General features: G+C 41.0%; 1 protein-coding gene across 21 annotated transcripts in view; it reads right to left on the bottom strand.

Moving 5' to 3' along the window:
* Positions 1 to 19987, bottom strand: part of clasp2 (cytoplasmic linker associated protein 2) — a 181597-nt gene that overhangs the window by 95296 nt on the left and 66314 nt on the right. For all 21 annotated transcript variants that reach the window (XM_061931367.1, XM_061931376.1, XM_061931368.1 and 18 more), the window contains 7 exons: positions 9088 to 9216; positions 4811 to 4884; positions 4644 to 4736; positions 4422 to 4567; positions 4207 to 4342; positions 2019 to 2089; positions 1883 to 1942 (listed from right to left, as the gene is read on the bottom strand). In XM_061931367.1, the coding sequence (XP_061787351.1) occupies positions 1883 to 1942; positions 2019 to 2089; positions 4207 to 4342; positions 4422 to 4567; positions 4644 to 4736; positions 4811 to 4884; positions 9088 to 9216 (709 nt within the window). The remainder of the gene's footprint in view (positions 1 to 1882; positions 1943 to 2018; positions 2090 to 4206; positions 4343 to 4421; positions 4568 to 4643; positions 4737 to 4810; positions 4885 to 9087; positions 9217 to 19987) is intronic.

Genomic DNA, 19987 nt, shown 5'->3' with positions numbered 1-19987 from the left:
GCAACCAGGCGTGAAGTCACACACTTCCTAGGTACCGAAACATGGCACAGTGGGATTTTACGTGAATTGGTATGACAGGATTGGTCAGTGCCAAAAAAGTACCGGATTCAGGACCCAACCCTAGTTCGAGCTCAGTGTTTCTTAAGCATAGGCCCATTGTTGAGCCGCAAGTGGCCCCCTAGCCGTACTCAGTTGTCATACACTGTTCCACCACTAGTGGCAGTAGTGACAATATAAAACAAACAGAAGAAGTCTGGCGCTAAAGTTATAGAGAAGTTTCTTAAGCGCAAAAATTATGACTTAAGTTGTAAAGCTGTATTTACATTTGCACTTAATTTTATTGACAGTTTAGTTAAAGTGGAACTGCACTTTTAAAATAAAAAAAACTTTGCCTATTCACAATCATTATGAGAGACAAAAACACTTTTTTTTTTTTTTAGACGGCTATTTTTTGGAAAAATTAGGTTTCACAACATTATACTTTTGAAGCTGAATATACTGAGGATGAACTACTGCTTCTAGAAGCCAACACGAAGGAAGAGTGAGACGTAAGCCAAGAGAACCAAACGGTCACCGGTGAACGGTCGCCATCCCTAACGAGAACACATTGAGAACATGTTTGTGTAGACCACAGGTGTCAAACTCAAGGCCCAGGGCCAGATGTGGCCCACCATTTCATTTTATTTGGCCCTCAAAATCCTGGAAATAATATGTATCAATAAAGTACTGTAACTTGTCTTACTAAATGTATTCTTTCTTTCTATTTTGGCAGAAAAGAAATACATGTATTTCATGTAATCGCAAATTTTGTTAACTTAAATATTGTCTAATTATGCAAAACTATATTATCAAACATTCAAACCATAAATAGAAATAAATACCGGTATGGCTCGGTTGGTGGAGCGGCCGTGCCGGCAACCTGGGGGTTGCAGGTTCGATCCCCGCTTCCGCCATCCTAGTCACTGCCGTTGTGTCCTTGGGCAAGACACTTTGCCCACCTGCTCCCAGTGCCACCCACACTGGTTTAAATGTGACTTAGATGTTGGGTTTCACTATGTGAAGCGCTTTGAGTCACTAGAGAAAAGCGCTATATAAATATAATTCACTTCACTTCACTTCAAAGCACGTTATCCATCAAATTGTGCAATGTAAAAGTAGCAAGAGATTCAATGGTAAAATGGTGAAATTTCAATCAATCAATCAATCAATGTTTATTTATATAGCCCTAAATCACAAGTGTCTCAAAGGGCTGCACAAGCCACAACGACATCCTCGGTACAGAGCCCACATAAGGGCAAGGAAAAACTCAAATTTACTGTGGTTTTTACAGTATGTTTCTCTAAATGAAAAAAACAGCATTTTTTTTTTACTGTAATAAACCGTGGTGCCGTTTTGGCATTTACAGTAACACACCGAAAAATCTACAGTTGTTGATTTGCGGTAAAAAAAAAAAAAAAAAAAAGGCAAGCAAACTGGCAAATTTTACTGTAAAAATGCAGTTTTTTTACAGTAAAATTTTGGCAACTGAGCTGTTTTGTTTTTTTTTTACCATAAAAACAGCAGTACTGTTTTTCCATGATTGACACATCATTTGATAAGGTTGTAAACTGTAAGTAGGTGAGATATAATTATTGAGAACGATTAGATTAAGATGACTAATTCAGTGTAAATATTTCAGTGGCCCGCGGGGCCCTCTCACGTGGAAAAAGTTGGGACCCGATATAAAAAAGGTTAAGAAAGCATGTTCTAGCTGACATAGCATACTAGTGTAATAACTAACAACACATGTTACTTATATCCACATAATTCAACATTTGATCAACTACTACCATGGTCACATGTCGCATGACTTTAGGCACGCTTGGAGCCGAGTGCTGCTCACCTCTCAAGAGAATGGGTCTGCCACTCCTGTAGCAGCAAGTCCAAGAAGTCAAAGCAGCGCCTGGAGAAGAAACATGTTTTTATTCTGCTGATGTCAGCACTTAAATCCCTGGCAGCTTCATTGCTGCTCTTCTCACCTGCGTACAGACACGGACTTGGTGGTGCAGTTACTGGTTATCAAGGGGATGAGGCGCGGGACGTGCGTGTGCTAAAAAATGAGGACGACACTGATAAGCTTGAAGTGTATGGTCACAGACGACCCCAATGTATCCCACAAGACATCGTATGGATTTGATTGTATATGTAAAACAGGGGTGTCCAAACTTTTTGACTTGGGGGCCGCATCGGGTTAAAACATTTCTAGGTTTCCTTATGTGTATATACAGCCGTGGTCAAAAGTTTACATACACTTGTAAAGAACATAATGTCATGGCTGTCTTTAGTTTCCAATCATTTCTACAACTCTTATTTTTTTGTGATAGAGCGATTGGAGCACATACTTGTTGGTCACAAAAAACATTCATGAAGTTTGGTTCTTTTATGAATTTATTATGGGTCTACTGAAAATGTGAGCAAATGTGCTGGGTCAAAAGTATACATACAGCAATGTTAATATTTGCTTACATGTCCCTTGGCAAGTTTCACTGCAATAAGGCGCTTTTGGTAGCCATCTACAAGTTTCTGGTTACATTTTTGATCACTCCTCTTGATAAAACTGGTGCAGTTCAGCTAAATTTGTTGGTTTTCTGACATGGACTTGTTTCTTCAGCATTGTCCACACGTTTAAGTCAGGACTTTGGAAAGGCCATTCTAAAACCTTAATTCCAGCCTGATGTAGCCATTACTTTACCACTTTTGACGTGTGTTTGGGGTCATTGTCCTGTTGGAACACCCAACTGTGCCCAAGACCCAACCTCCGGGCTGATGAATTTAGGTTGTCCTGAAGATTTTGGAAGTAATCTTCCTTTTTCATTGTCCCATTTACTCTCTGTAAAGCACCAGTTCCATTGGCAGCAAAACAGGCCCAGAGCATAATACTACCACCACCATGCTTGACGGTAGGGTGGTGTTCCTGGGATTAAAGGCCTCACCTTTTCTCCTCCAAACATACCGCAGGATATTGTGGCCAAACAGCTACATTAGGGATGTCCAATATTATCGGACATCCCTAATATATATATATATATATATATATATATATATATATATATATATATATATATATATATATATATATATATATATATATATATATATATATACACACACACACACACACACACACACACACACACACACACATATATATACATACACACACACACACACACACATATACATATATATATATACCTATATACACATACATATATATAAATTATACACATATACACACACACATATACACACACAACCACACACTATGTATACGTATACTGTATATACATATATATTGTAATATATATATATATATATATATATATTCACACACACACACACACACACACACACACACACACACACACACACACACACCGTATTTTTCCGAGTATAAGTCGCACCGGAGTATAAGTCACACCTGCCGAAAATGCATAATAAAGATGGAAAAAAACATATATAAGTCGCACTGGAGCCCGGCCAAACTATGACAAAAAACTGCGACTTATAGAAAAATACGGTATATATACAGTATATATATACATATATATACATATATATATATATATATATATATATATATATATATATATATATATATATATATATATACATATACATACATACACACACACACGTGTATATATATATATATATAGTAATACAATGGATATATAATTAATATAATTGGATTAAGAGTGTGAAAGTTTGACTCTTACCTTGTTTACTTCTGTGACAACCTTGTTAAAGTTTTGTAATCAATCAGAAATATCAAGAAACTAAAATGCGCCACACATGTTTAAGTGTGGAGAGAGTGTTTTAGATTTTTCCCATCATGCACTCTAATGGATTTAAATGATTTAAATGGGTGTAATTTCGAAAATGTTTATGGTGTTTGGATGTTTTTCATGTTCATTGAGCAGGTTGTGTTATGTGTGACCATTTATGTTGACCTTTGTTATTAGCATTTTTATTTTGTAGCATGACTAGGGAAGGTTGTTTAGACTGTGCCATATAAGTATAAGTATTAATTTGTATTAATTAATTGAAAGCAATGCTTTGTTGAACACGTGACGTCTCAAGGGTCAAATTGAAGAGGCTGGCGGACTGCACCTGGCCGTAGTTTGGACACCCCTGAAGTAAGAAGAATTTATATTGAAACCTTACCCGAATGATTATGCGGATAGCGGACACACCAGAAGTGGACATGACTTTGGCACAGTTGGGGATGAGGTTGAAGAGAACCGGTACGATGGCCTCAGCCCCGTGGTCAAACTTGTTCCCCAACACGGAAGAAAGATGTCTACTCAGAAGGATGCAAAGAAATACAAATAAGAATACAACAACTGGAGAGGTCCCACTTGTCTGTCAGCGCCACTCACGCCACAGTGATGCAGGCCTCTCGGACCACCTGGGACCGCAGGTCTTTCGCCGACAGCTTGAAGGCTCCATCCAGAAGGCGGAGGTGCTGGTAGAAGCAGTCGTAGGTGGTAGCGCCGGCCACCAGCAGGGAGCGGATTTTCTTCAGCTGTAAAAAGAGGCGGGACATTCACCGACGACGCTCAAAACCAAGTCAGGAGACGGTTGAGGATGAGCGCACTGACAGCAATGGCGCGCTGGTCCCAGTCGTGCTTGTCATCAGAGCAGATCTCCCGGATCTTGTTCAGGTTGTCCTCAAGATCCCTGGACGAATAGATCTGCAGGAGAGAAGAGGAGAGGCAGTGGAAAAAAGCAAAAATAGCACAGACAGCTGATGTTATAAGAAGTCTACCTGCACAACAGGGACATCTGTGAAGGCTTTGATGAAGTCGTATTCATCGACTCCCCCTGCGCTTTCCTTGGACCCTGGAATGTCACAGCAGATTGTGTCTTAATGCTAGTGTGTGTGTGTGTGTGTGTGTGTGTGTGTGTGTGTGTGTGTGTGTGTGTGTGTGTGTGTGTGTGTGTGTGTGTGTGTGCGTGTGTGTGTGTGTGTGTGTGTGCGTGCGTGCATAAAAACATGAAAAAGTGTAGGACTGGGTACCTTTCACATTTGAACTGATATGGTACCAATTACCGGTAACTGCAAATCCTTTCCAGTATTCAATTTTACTTACCGTTACAAAAAGCCGTTACATTTTTCCTATGCTTTGCACCCTGCGGCTTATAAAACGGTGCAGCTAACTTATGGATTTTTCTTCGGTGACGGCCATAGTGCAAATAGTTTTCATTAAGCACATGCAAATACACTTAAATGGAGTGTTATTGTTTGTCCAATGGTGTCATCTTTTGACGAGTTTGCTCACCCAGGTGCTGCTGAGTGAATGTGAATTCCTGCTGTTTAAAACTTTGAACTGGAAGTAGAAGTGCCGTTCCGTCTTCTAATCGTCCGTAACGTTTCTACTCGTATGGATTCTTCATTCACTCCAAGCAACGTTTATAACTTTTACAATATAACTAAAATAATTCTTACTTACTAGACCGCCCCCTGTGTGATGCCTGTAGGAGTGGTTTCATGCATAGTTGTACGTGCTATATATATATATATATATATATATATATATATATATATATATATATATATATATATATATATATATATATATATATATATATATAATGTCGTCAGCATCAGCTAATATGCTAACACGTTCACCAAAACGTCACCGTGGAGTTATTGAGTCTGTTTAGCGGATTGGAGAGCGAGCTTCCGCAGCTAGTGGATACAAGACGATGACTTCTGTTTTGTTTGATCAGCCGTTTTACTGACGTGTTACAGGCACCGTTTGGTACATACTTCTTGTGTGAATAATTAAATGAGTGCAAATTCACAAGTTTTGTTGTGGATGATGCTCCGTATGTACAGAATAAACCAGATATTAGTACATCAGGAAAATGAGTAAATTACATTAATAACATCATGTACCGTATTTTTCGGAGTATAAGTCGCACCTGCCGAAAATGCATAATAAAGAAGGAAAAAAACATATATAAGTCGCACTGGAGTATAAGTCGCATTTTTGGGGGAAATTTATTTGATAAAACCCAACACAAGAATAGACATTTGAAAGGCAATTTAAAATAAATAAAGAATAGTGACCAACAGGCTGAATAAGTGTACGTTATATGAGGCATAAATAACCAACTGGTATGTTAACGTAACATATTATGGTAAGAGTCATTCAAATAACTATAACATATAGAACATGCTATACGTTTACCAAACAATCTGTCACTCCTAATCGCTAAATCCCATGAAATCTTATACGTCTAGTCTCTTACGTGAATGAGCTAAATAATATTATTTCATATTTTACGGTAATGTGTTAATAATTTCACACATAAGTCGCTCCTGAGTATAAGTCGCATACCCCCGGCCAAACTATGAAAAAAACTGCGACTTATAGTCCGAAAAATACGGTAAATTACATTAATAACATCATGTAATGTGATTTCTTTAATATTATTCATTTCATCATTTGATCGATTAAAAATCAACACCTATTTGACTGAACATTATCACATGCTTTATTCATTAAGTATAAATATGGACAAATTAAGAAAGAATACTATTAACTGCAACATGTAAAAATAAATAAAATAAAGATTTTTATATTTTCAGAATGTGCTTGGTCTATTTTTAAACAACAAAAAAAACAATCTGAAGTGGTCTTTATTTGTAAGTTACCATGGTATGATTTTACCAGTCCAGCCCACTTTGACACAAACGGTTTAGACGCAGTACTCTACGTATACGCCTGTTTGCCCACCAAGTGCTTGAGCCAGGGCCGAGTCTGCAACAGGACGTGACGTCACGTGCAACAAAAAGTATGGAAATACGGTACCGTTTGATTTTACGTTAATTGGTACCTGGTATGAGAATTTGGGCATTACCTACAAAAGTAGCAAATGCAACACCCATCTCTACCAGAGAGTAGTTTGTGTTAGTAATGGACTTCCATCTTCTTCCCCCACCATACACTGTGCTGCCATGATGGCAGATTATTCATATAGCTATCGCCATCCTCCAAGTTCCTAAGGTGAACTGAACTGGTGGAAAGCAGTGGTCATGGTAATACATTAGAAACTGAGAACTCAGCTCAAATTTTGAATTGGTACATTCGGAAGAGAAGCTGAATGTTGACGTGTTTCCAAGGCTGCGAAGGCAGCAATGTGGTAGATAACAGGAACTATAAAAGCATCAGATTTCTAAAGAAGCAGCGTGTATGGAGGTCAATTTGTGTCTTTGTTACGAAATGGATTTTTGGTTGTTGTTTTTTTAAACTGAATTTATGTAAGTAAAGTTTTTGTAGAGATGGCCGATATCATCGGCCGATAAATGCTTTAAAATGTAATATCGGAAATTATCGGTATCAGTTTCAAAAAGTAAAATTTATGACTTTTTAAAACACCGCTGTACGTAGTGGAACACGGACGTAGGGAGAAGTACAGAGCAGTTGCGTCTCCCAGTCATACTTGCCAACCCTCCAGAATTTCAGTGCCCCTCCCGAATATTTCCCGGGGCAACAATTCTCTCGAATTTCTCCCGATTTTGAATATTGGGGGCGTGCCTTAAAGGCACTGCCTTTGCGTGCCGGCCCAATCACATAATATCTACGGCTTTTCAAACACACAAGTGACTGCAAGGCATACTTGGTCAACAGCCATACAGGTCACACTGAGGGTGGCCGTATAAACAACTTTAACACTGTTACAAATATGCACCACACTGTGAACCCACACCAAACAAGAATGACAAACACATTTCAGGAGAACATCCGCACCGTAACACAACATAAACACAACAAAACAAATACCCAGAACCCCTTGTGTGACATCATGCACAAAAGTGCACTTTATTTGTTTTAAACTATTGTAGTGGCTGTCTACATAGAGCTGTTGTGACATAGTTCCTATGGTTACCGTAGTAACCCGTATATCACTGATAAGTGCAGATCCTAACCGCTGGAATCATTTTTATAGTTTGGAAACATCAACATTGAAATCTTTATTATGTTGCATTATAAATGATAAATAAATGAGAAATGGGTTGTACTTGTATAGCGCTTTTCTACCTACAAGGTACTCAAAGCGCTTTGACAGTATTTCCACATTCACCCATTCACACACACATTCACACACTGATGGCGGGAGCTGCCATGCAAGGCGCTAACCAGCAGCCATCAGGAGCAAGGGGTGAAGTGTCTTGCCCAAGGACACAACGGACGTGACTAGAATGGTAGAAGGTGGGGATTGAACCCCAGTAACCAGCAACCATCCGATTGCTGGCATGGCCACTCTACCAACTTCGCCACGCCGTCCCCCCAGGTAACTTCCTATTTTGCTGTTTTGCAAGACCTGTGCCGCATGACTTCAAACTTGACACCTCCTTGGCTGGTTCTGAGACCAAATCCATTGATTGAGTCTTAATTTACCGGAAGTGAGTATTGCTCTTTTGAAGCAGTGAATTTTTCCGCACTGAATTGTTTTACATGGAATTTTTAAACGCACGCTTTTTTTTTTTCAATGAAATTGTCAGCATAATTAGTTGTTTTTTTAATTCAGTTCACATTTTTCAAACACAAAAAATTCAGTGTAAGGGGGGGGAGAAGTTTTTATTTACACGATGAGTCAGGCGTGTCTTGACCTGCGCCGAACCCCTGAGGCCGACTCACTGAAACCCTAGGGTTCGATCGAACCCAGGTTAAGAACCACTGGACTAGACGTAAAAGATTTCATGGGATTTAGCGACTAGGAGTGACAGATTGTTTGGTAAACGTATAGCATGTTCTATATGTTCTAGTTATTTATGCGTCATATAACGTACACTTATTCAGCCTGTTGTTCACTATTCTTTATTTATTTTAAATTGCCTTTCAAATGTCTATCTTGGTGTTGGATTATATCAAATAAATTTCCCCAAAAAAATGCGACTTATATGTTTTTTTCCTTCTTCATTATGCATTTTCGGCAGGTGCGACTTATACTCCGGTGCGACTTATACTCCGAAAAATGCGGTATGTTCCAAATAGCGATACAGATCCTGAGCCCGTGGGTCTGTAACTTTACCTTGCTTATCGCCGGTGGCGCTGGGCCTGCGCGCGGACGATGACTCGACGGGCTTCTTGGGAACTTTGGGGACCTTGAAGGCCGAGGAGCGGATGCCATCCACGCTGTCGTCATCATCGAAACTACGATCTGTGGAAAGATGAGAAGAGAGGGTGGATCATTCTTTGGAAAGAACAATGCTAATATTTTCAATTAAGTAGCAGTAGAGTGGAAAAACAAGTTGACTTTATATGCTTGAGTTTCACTGTATCCATTAAACCATATCCAATCGTATTTACAGTCTGCAAAGTCTACAAAATGCCACAAATTCAGTCAGCCATTTTGAGTAGTATGCCCCGAAAACCTTCGGTTATTTCCGGAGATTGATGTCACAGTAGTAACACTTCTGTACTCTGACCATATTATCAGATCAGTCATACTGGAAATATTCAAAACTTTGAGAAAGATGTTCTGTCTATCATTCACAATCCCTGTATAAGACATGAACATGTTTTCCTTTTTTTTTTAATGCATTCTAAATAAATACATACATAAAAAATCTGCAAACAATGTAGCCAATTGGGCTCTCTAATTCGCTCACAAAACCCTCTAAAAATATATATATCCAAAAACCTGCCAACAATACTCTATACACACATCGTGACCTGAATATTAACCAAATATTAGTAATCAATCAATGTTTATTTATATAGCCCTAAATCACAAGTGTCTCAAAGGGCTGCACAAGCCACAACAACATCCTCGGTACAGAGCCCACATAAGGGCAAGGAAAAACTCACCCCAGGGGGACGTCGATGTGAATGACTATGAGAAACCTTGGAGAGGGGAGACTGAATGCAATGGATGTCGAGTGGGTCTGACATAATATTGTGAGAGTCCAGTCCATAGTGGATCCAACATAATAGTAAGAGTCCAGTCCATAGTGGATCCAACATAATAGTAAATGGTAAATGGGTTATACTTGTATAGCGCTTTTCTACCTTCAAGGTACTCAAAGCGCTTTGAAACTATTTCCACATTCACCCATTCACACACACATTCACACACTGATGGTGGGAGCTGCCATGCAAGGCCCTAACCACGACCCATCAGGAGCAAGGGTGAAGTGTCTTGCTCAAGGACACAACGGACGTGACGAGGTGGGTAGAAGGTGGGGATTGATCCAGGAACTCTCAGGTTGCTGGCACGGCCACTCTCCCAACCGCGCCACGCCGTCCCATTAAGAGTCCAGTCCATAGTGGATCCAACATAATATTAAGAGTCCAGTCCATAGTGGATCCAACATAATAGTGTGAGCGCAGTCCATAGTGGATCCAACATAATAGTGAGAGTCCAGTCCATAGTGGATCCAACATAATAGTGAGAGTTCAGTCCATAGTGGATCTAACATAATAGTGAGAGTCCAGTCCATAGTGGATCCAACATAATAGTAAGAGTCCAGTCCATAGTGGATCCAACATAATAGTAAGAGTCCAGTCCATAGTGGATCCAACATAATAGTGTGAGTCCAGTCCATAGTGGATCCAACATAATAGTGAGAGTTCAGTCCATAGTGGATCTAACATAATAGTGAGAGTCCAGTCCATAGTGGATCCAACATAATAGTAAGAGTCCAGTCCATAGTGGATCCAACATAATAGTGTGAGTCCAGTCCATAGTGGATCTAACATAATAGTGTGAGTCCAGTCCATAGTGGATCCAACATAATAGTGTGAGTCCAGTCCATAGTGGATCCAACATAATAGTAAGAGTCCAGTCCATAGTGGATCCAACATAATAGTGTGAGTCCAGTCCATAGTGGATCCAACATATTAGTAAGAGTCCAGTCCATAGTGGATCTGACATAATAGTGTGAGTCCAGTCCATAGTGGATCTAACATAATAGTGTGAGTCCAGTCCATAGTGGATCTAACATAATAGTGAGAGTCCAGTCCATAGTGGATCCAACATAATAGTAAGAGTCCAGTCCATAGTGGAGCCAACATAATAGTGTGAGTCCAGTCCATAGTGGATCTAACATAATAGTGTGAGTCCAGTCCATAGTGGATCCAACATAATAGTAAGAGTCCAGTCCATAGTGGATCCAACATAATAGTAAGAGTCCAGTCCATAGTGGATCCAACATAATAGTGTGAGTCCAGTCCATAGTGGATCCAACATAATAGTAAGAGTCCAGTCCATAGTGGATCTGACATAATAGTGTGAGTCCAGTCCATAGTGGATCTAACATAATAGTGAGAGTCCAATCCATAGTGGATCTGACATAATAGTGTGAGTCCAGTCCATAGTGGATCTAACATAATAGTGAGAGTCCAGTCCATAGTGGATCCAACATAATAGTGTGAGTCCAGTCCATAGTGGATCCAACATAATAGTAAGAGTCCAGTCCATAGTGGATCCAACATAATAGTAAGAGTCCAGTCCATAGTGGATCCAAAATAATAGTGTGAGTCCAGTCCATAGTGGATCCAACATAATAGTGAGAGTCCAGTCCATAGTGGATCTAACATAATAGTGAGAGTCCAGTCCATAGTGGATCTAACATAATAGTGTGAGTCCAGTCCATAGTAATGTTGTTGTTATAAGCGCAAAGACAGACACACTATTTTTTAGCAGCAGATTGATATCGGTGTTGGCCCTGCGATGAGGTGGCGACTTGTCCAGGGTGTACCCCGCCTACCGCCCGAATGCAACTGAGATAGGCTCCAGCACCACCCGTGACCCTGAAAGGGACAATCGGTAGAAAATGGATGGATGGATGGAGATTGATAACACACAGCAAAGTAGCACTCTGCTGCTTTACTGTGAGACGGCAGCGATGTCCTGCTGCTCTTGCATCATCGCGTCTCAGCTGGTCAAAGTTATTCTAGTTCATAAATCCAGCCTCTCATCTGGATATGAGGAGGATTTAGCCATGAATCTGGAAGTTGTTCATCTGTGACATTCAATGTACACCCGGAGATGGAGACAAACACACAGAACCGAAGACGGTGTCTGCAGGGAGACTTCCTTGTTAAGATTAAATCTTTACCTAAACGGGAAGATATGGACATCCTATCAGTCGTCATCGCAGTGAGAGCAGACATCGTACAGTAAGTGATAATTGTATTATGCTTGTAGTTTCTATTTCTTTCTAAACGAGCTATTGCAAGGAATTTAGGGATTTCACCATCTACTGTCCGTAATATCATCACAAGGTTTAGAGAATCTGGAGAAATCACTGCACGTAAGCGATGATATTACGGACCTTGGATCCCTCAGGCGGTACTGCATCAAAAAGCGACATCACTGTGTGAAGGATATCCCTACATGGGCTCAGGAACACTTCAGAAAACCACTGTCAGTAAATACACTTTGTCGCTACATCTGTAAGTGCAAGTTAAAACTCTACTATACAAAGCCAAAGTAATTTATCAACAACACCCAGAAACGCCGCCGGCTTTGTTGGGCCCGAGCTCATCTAAGACGGACTGATGCAAAGTGGAAAAGTGTTCTGTGGTCTGAAATGTTTTTGGAAACTGTGGACGTCGTGTCCTCCGGACCAAAGAGGAAAAGAACCATCCGGATTGTTCTAGGCGCAAAGTTGAAAAGCCAGCATCTGTGATGGTATGGGGGTGTATTAGTGCCCAAGACATGGGTAACTCACTTATCTGTGAAGGCACCATTAGTGCTGAAAGGTACATACAGGTTTTGGAGCAACATATGTTGCCATCCAAGCAACGTTATCATGGACGCCCCTGCTTATTTCAGCAAGACGATGCCAAGCCACGTGTTACAACAATAAAAGAGTGTGGGTACTAGACTGGCCTGCCTGTAGTCCAGACCTGTCTCCCATTGAAAATGTGTGGCGCATTATGAAGCCTAAAATAGCACAACGGAGACCCCCGGACTGTTGAACAACGTAAGCTGTACATCAAGCAAGAATGGCACCTGAAAAGCTTCAAAAATGTGTCTCCTCAGTTCCCAAACGTTTACTGAGTGTTGTTAAAAGGAAAGGCCATGTAACACAGTGGTAAAAATGCCCCTGTGCCAACTTTTTTGTAATGTGTTGCTGCCATTAAATTCTAAGTTAATGATTATCAAGCACTTAGCAATACTGCTACATGATGCTTAGTGTTTCACTAAACCCGGATTTGTTTCGCAACATTCCTAAAATTTGTACAACATCCTCCCTTTATTCAGGATCAGCAATATGAGGTTCTGGATCATTATTTTTCCCAAAGTGATCGTTGTTGGCTCTCAGAAAGTCCGCATGATTTGCACTGTTGTTGGTGGGGAAGGGGTCTGTGGTTCCTCCTCTACGTCACAAAATCACGTGACTTGGTTCCTTATTATCTCTCAAAATGGCTCGGAAATCTTCGTGAGATTGATACTATTTTGACCGTATCTATACGGCCGCAGACTTTGGATGTTTTTAGGTGTCACACATCTGATACATACCGTATTTTCCGCACTATAAGGCGCACCTAAAAACCACAAATGTTCTCAAAAGCTGACAGTGCGCCTTATAACCCGGTGCGCTTTATTACGATTCATTTTCATAAAGTTTCGATCTCGCAACTTCGGTAAACAGCCGCCATCTTTTTTCCCGGTAGAACAGGAAGCGCTTCTTCTTCTACGCAAGCAACCGCCAAGGAAAGCATCCGCCCCCATAGAACAGGAAGCGCTTCTTCTTCTACCCGCCCCCGGAAGAAGAAGAAAAAACGCGCGGATATCACCGTACGTTTCATTTCCTGTTTACATCTGTAAAGACCACAAAATGGCTCCTACTAAGCGATCCGGTTCATAAAAAGACGCAATCTCTCCATCCGCACACGGATTACTACCGTATTTCACAGCAACTGAACCGCACTGTGGAACGGGAGCACGTACGGTGAATATTCGCACCACAGGGAATGAGAAGTCATCCTTCACTGTGGTTCTAGCTTGCCATGCTAACTTCCACCCATGGTGATATTCAAAAGGAAGACCTTGCCAAAAGAGACCTTTCCAGCCGGCGTCATCATAAAAGCTAACTCGAAGGGATGGATGGATGAAGAAAAGATGAGCGAGTGGTTAAGGGAAGTTTACGCGAAGAGGCCGGGTGGCTTTTTTCACACAGCTCCGAAGGCGAACACACCTTCACTAAGACGGGCAGACAGCCTCGGACGACATACGCCAACATTTGCCAGTGGATCGTAAATGCCTGGGCAGATATTTCGGTCACAACTGTGGTCCGAGCTTTCCGGAAGGCAGGATTCACAGAACAACAGCGACACTGACTCCCGATGACTTCTACGAGACGGAACCGGCCATTTTGGATACCACGCTTGCGCAACTTTTCAATTCGGACACCGAAGACGAAGAATTCGAAGGATTTACGAATGAAGAATAACTTCAGAAGGTGAGCGCTATGTTTATTTTGTGTGTTGTGACATTAACGTTCGAGCAACATTATGTTACTATTGCTCTACACCATTTTGAATTTTACTATGTTTGTGATTGCACATTTGCGTACATTTTGGGACAGAGTTGTTAGAACGCTGGTTTTCAATATATTATTAAAGTTTGACTGAACTATCTGACTGTTTTTTTGACATTCACTTTAGCGCAGCGTAGGCGCGGCTTATAGTCCGGGGCGGCTTATTGGTGGACAAAATTATGAAATATGTAATTCATAGAAGGTGCGGCTAATAATCCGGTGCGCCTTATAGTGCGGAAAATACGGTACAATAATAGCTTCAATATAGAGGCAACTTGTTTTTCCACTCTACTGCTACTTTAAAGTTGTGGACAATAAATGGTCGCCGTGAAATGTCTGAAGAGAGCTTTGCTGGGATGACTAAATCAAGACAGAACAGAATGAATGTCAGAATAATTGTAAGTTATCACAAAACTTTCTGTTGCCATGAGTTCACGGCAAAAGGACAAAAAGTTGTCTTTGATCTTACCAAGCAAAAGGCTTGTAAAACTCCACTGTGTAGGATGGGAAGCGACATGAAGGTGTCGGTTTCTTTGATCTATTGTGATCCACAGGAAGATCTTGTCTTGACCCGAGATCTACAAAGCGGGGAGGAAGCAGGACCTGACGCAAGCGCCAGGCATCTTTTCTTTGAACTGTTTTGTGACCGAAGGCAACAGCTGTTTACGACCCCCCTCCCTTTAGAAACAGCTGATGCTATGTAATCAGGGAAAGTCCAAATAAAAGAGGAGGCGTGCAATACTTTCCTCAGAGAGTGGGACGACACTGTACAAGAGTACAAGAGTACAAGTGTACGCGCTCTCCTCATTGAGCTAAATTGAATCCTGTCTCCGTTTAATTCCTTGCTTCTTGTCTGCTTAATAGATGTCATCGGTGTTTGAACCTGACATATCCCATTGTATTGACAATCCGCAAAGTATGTGAAAATACCGTATAAAACATCACACAATGCCACAAATTCAGTGATTTTGAATATTCAGCTCCAAACACCTTCGGAAAATTCCCGTATATTCTACGTCCCTGGAATCACACTTCTGCAATATATAATTGGATGTTATGAATATGTGAAAGTTCGACTTGTTTACTTCCGTGACGACTTCCTTAAAGTTTTGTAATCAATCAGAAATTTCAAGCCGTTAAAATGTGCCAAACATGGATAAGTGTGGAGAGACTATTTTGCACATCACTCATCATGCACTGTAATGGTTTTTAAATGGGATCTGTTTACGACCCCCCTCCCTTTAGAAACAGCTGATGCTATGTAATCAGGGAAAGTCCAAATAAAAGAGGCGGCGTAGAATTCTCTTGTCAAGAGCGTGGGATGACACTGTACAAGAGTACATGTGTACGCGCTCTCCTCTTTGAGCTATATTGAATCCTGTCTCTGTTTAATTCCTTGCTTTTTGTCTGTTTAATAGATGCCATCGGTGTTTGAACCTGACAATGAGCAGCGCCAATAAACAACGGGTACATCTTTACGGACTCCATAATTCATATCAACAAGGGAAGCTAGCTTCATGATGTGCTAATCTGGTGCCAAAATGACGCCAAAACCCCCACCCAACACCTTTGATTAGCTGACCTGCATGAGGCATGCATATCGTGTTAAATGCTGTTCAACAAGCATCCACACAACGCCCAAGGTCCGCCTCCACACTCACGGTCACAGATGCGCTGGCAGATAAGGCGCCTCATGCTTCGGGGAGGGCGTGCAGGTGGGCCGAGCCCTTCACGCACGGACGTCGTCCCACAAACGTCTGTCCGTGGGGGCTCACGTCGCCTTTCCCGGAAAAAGCCCCACCACGGGCGCGAGTGCCGGCATTTTCTTTCACTCCTCTCCCAAGCGCCAGTACCCTCCCTCCGCCTTGCTCCCTCGCATCATCTTGCCGGCCAATCCGATGAGAGGTGACATCATGCTGTTGCAGCCAGTGCGGAGGCAGCACTGAGTGTGTGTGTGTGTGTGTGTGTGTGTGTGTGTGTGTGTGTGTGTGTGTGTGTGTGTGTGTGTGTGTGTGTGTGTGTGTGTGTGTGTGTGTGTGGTGAAAGGGAGAGTGGCGCTCACTCGCGAATACTCACACAGGGTGAATATTAACAGGGTGTGCCTGACAGAGCAGCTAAGCTACGCCGATTAGCACTGACAACACAAACAACCTCTGGACGCATATTTTTTTTGCGCCATTAATCCAATAAGCAGCCATCCACAGAAGAACAAAGAGCGATGGGAGCAGGGATGGAAGGAGGGGTGAATATGAGGGCGGCATAAAGCCACACCCCTCCATCTGATACATTGATTGTCTACACTAGGGGAGGAGGAAATCTAAGTAAGATTGACTCAATGAAATCAGTCATTCACAATCCCTATACAAAACAAGAAAACAAGTTTTTATTTTTGTATGCATTCTAAGTAGGGATGTCCGATAATGGCTTTTTGCCGATATCCGATATTCCGATATGGAATTAACACAATATTATGCCTAATTTGGCCAACCAGGTATGGCAGTGACGTGCGGTGAGGTTGATGGCTGGTGAGGCACTGACTTCATCACAGTCAGATTTACAAACATATGAACCCTAAAGAGTATTTTATTCACCATTTGATTGGCAGCAGTTAACGGGTTATGTTTAAAAGTTCATACCAGCATTCTTCCCTGCTTGGCACTCAGCATCAAGGGTTGGAATTGGGGGTTAAATCACCAAAAATGATTCCCAGGCGCGGCGCCGCTGCTGCCCACTGCTCCCCTCACCTCCCAGGGGGTGATCAAGGGGATGGGTCAAATGCAGAGGACAAATTTCATTACACCTAGTGTGTGTGTGACAATCATTGGTACTTTAACTTAACTTTAACTTTACACATACAAACTGTAGCACACAAAAAAGCACATTTAATAAAAAAAACGTTATTATGGTCTTACCTTTACTTAGAAATTAAGTCCATGCGCCGCAACTAAAGCCCTCACTTAAACTTTCCACGTGCAAGATTGAATCTATTTAAAAAAGTGTAACCGAGGGTTTATAAAAGTCGCCTATACTGTATGAAACTACAAAATAACAAACACGGAGGCTCCAGTTTACACGAGGACCACTTTATTTACCTTCTTTCAAAAACCTCCGCAACGTGACATCACTTTCGCTCTTCGCGCCTTCAAAATAAGAGCTCAAGGCATATACTGTATAACAGCGCATAACAGGAACTTAACATCACAAAGAGGAAAGCCCATGAAAATAGGTTACAAAAGTTATTTAATAAGAAGCCAAAAAGTGCAAAAACAATAATGTTCGTGTTGGAGGAGTTGTGAATTAGGTACACCTGCAGTCTGCAGGTGTATCTAATGTTGTGTCCCTGCAGTCATTCACAACTCCTCCAACACCAACATTATTGTTTTTGCACTTTTAGGGTTATTATGAAATAACTTTTTAAAATAGATTCAATCTTGCATGTGGAAAGTTTAAGTGTGGGCTTTAGTTGATATAACAATTCTACGGCGGGGGTGCAGGAGGCGAGCCTCAGCCAGTGCATCTTTTGCAGCCGTTTTATGATCGCTCAGCACAAGAAATACTTTACACACATACAGTTGTTGACAAAATACACTGTACATTATATACCTCAGCTAACTAAACTATGGAAATGTATAATATAGTTCATATAGCAATACAGTCTCACTGCACAGCAGGCCAGCAGTTAGCCGAGTCATTGCGCAATCCATGTTGCGGCACTGAGTGACGTGCCTCAACTGGCTGCTGTTCACCGCACCGTTTCTTCTCAGTATTTGAACGGCAAATGTGAAAATTCAGCGATTTTGAATACAAATTATCTAAAACTGGTGAAGTTAAATGGATAATAACTTTATAGTATAATCACTGGATACATATAACAATTTAATTATTTTTTTTTCTTTTTACATTTTTTTTCTTTCCATGATGGCAGGTGAGGCGGTCACTGAGGTATGGTGAAGATAAGGTACTTTTTAAAAATAATAATAAAATAAGATAAATAAATTAAAAACATTTTCTTGAATAAAAGAGAAAGTAAAACAATATAAAAACAGTTACATAGAAACTAGTAATTAATGAAAATTAGTAAAATTAACTGTTAAAGGTTAGTACTAGGGCTGGGTTTGTCTCTGTGCGATATAGAAAATGACTATATCGTGATATCGAGCATACGTTCTCACGCAGTTGCTTTTAGCTGCGGGCATTACACTACAGGCTCTTCTCGCTCTGTCCAATCTCTCCTTCTCACAGACAGCAAGCGCACCTTCTTACACACGTCACATACTGTCACGTCATACGTCACATACGTATACGCCCTCCCCGAGCAGAGAGGTAGCAGCATGGCTAACGTTAGCTGTGATGCTAGCGGTAATACAAGAGAAAGAAGGTGCGAATCTGGTAACAAATGGAGGAATACCGTAATTAATTCCCAAGAAAAACAGCAGGGAGTCCATCGTCTGGCAGTAGTTTGGCTTCAAGTGGGAATATGTCGAACAGACAACCGTAATTTGTCAAGTGTGGGGCGAAACTACAAAAAGTAGCATTACTGCTGTAACAAACAATTCAGGGTGTCCCAAGTTACCGGAGTGTGTTAGGTAAGGAGGAGGAGTTTTGTCCCTCCAGAGTTGTTGCCGTAGGGCTGTGACGTAGGGTGTGTGTGGTTGTGGAAGGAGGTGTGTGATGTTGACATTATAGAAGCAGCGGCTACCGAACCTGCTCTAAAGTCTCCCGTTTATTATTTTATTAGATAAGTACACTGTATAGGCGAACCCATGACACTGGGCTACACTGCTAATATGTAGCATCATTTGAAAAGTCACCCGCTAGACAATGAAGAGTGCTTACTCCGCACGTCAATATCTCCGTTCGGTGCCACACGTCCACACCATCAAAATGCCGAGGCAAACATTTCCAGATCAACACCGTATGAAAAAAATAGTGATTTTTTTTAGTTGTGATTTCCTTCTCTGCATAAAAGTTTAAAAGTAGTATGTATTAATGCAGTATGAAGAAGAATGTTTTAATGTAGACACATAGAATCATCATACTGCTGTGATTATATGCATCAAGTGTTCATTCAAGGCTAAGGCAAAATATGGAGATATATATCGTGTATCGCGATATGGCCTTAAAATATTGCGATATTAAAAAAAGGCAATATCGCCCAGCCCTAATTAGTACTATTAGTGGACCAGCAGCACGCATAATCATGTGTGCTTACGGACTGTATCCCTTGCAGACTGTATTGATATATATTGATATATAATGTAGGAACCAGAATATTAATAACAGAAAGAAACAACCCCTTAGTGTGAATGAGTGTAAATGGGGGAGGGAGGTTTTTCGGGTTGGTGCACTAATTGTAAGTGTATCTTGTGTTTCTTATGTTGATTTAATAAAAAAATAAAAATAAATACAAATACATTTTTTTAAAACGATACCGATAAT

This window comes from Nerophis lumbriciformis, linkage group LG37 (genome assembly GCF_033978685.3).
Source record: "Nerophis lumbriciformis linkage group LG37, RoL_Nlum_v2.1, whole genome shotgun sequence".
Classification (NCBI taxonomy): Eukaryota; Metazoa; Chordata; class Actinopteri; order Syngnathiformes; family Syngnathidae; genus Nerophis; species Nerophis lumbriciformis.
Note: the sequence above shows the minus strand (reverse complement) of the source record. Positions and strands in the feature narration are given on the sequence as shown.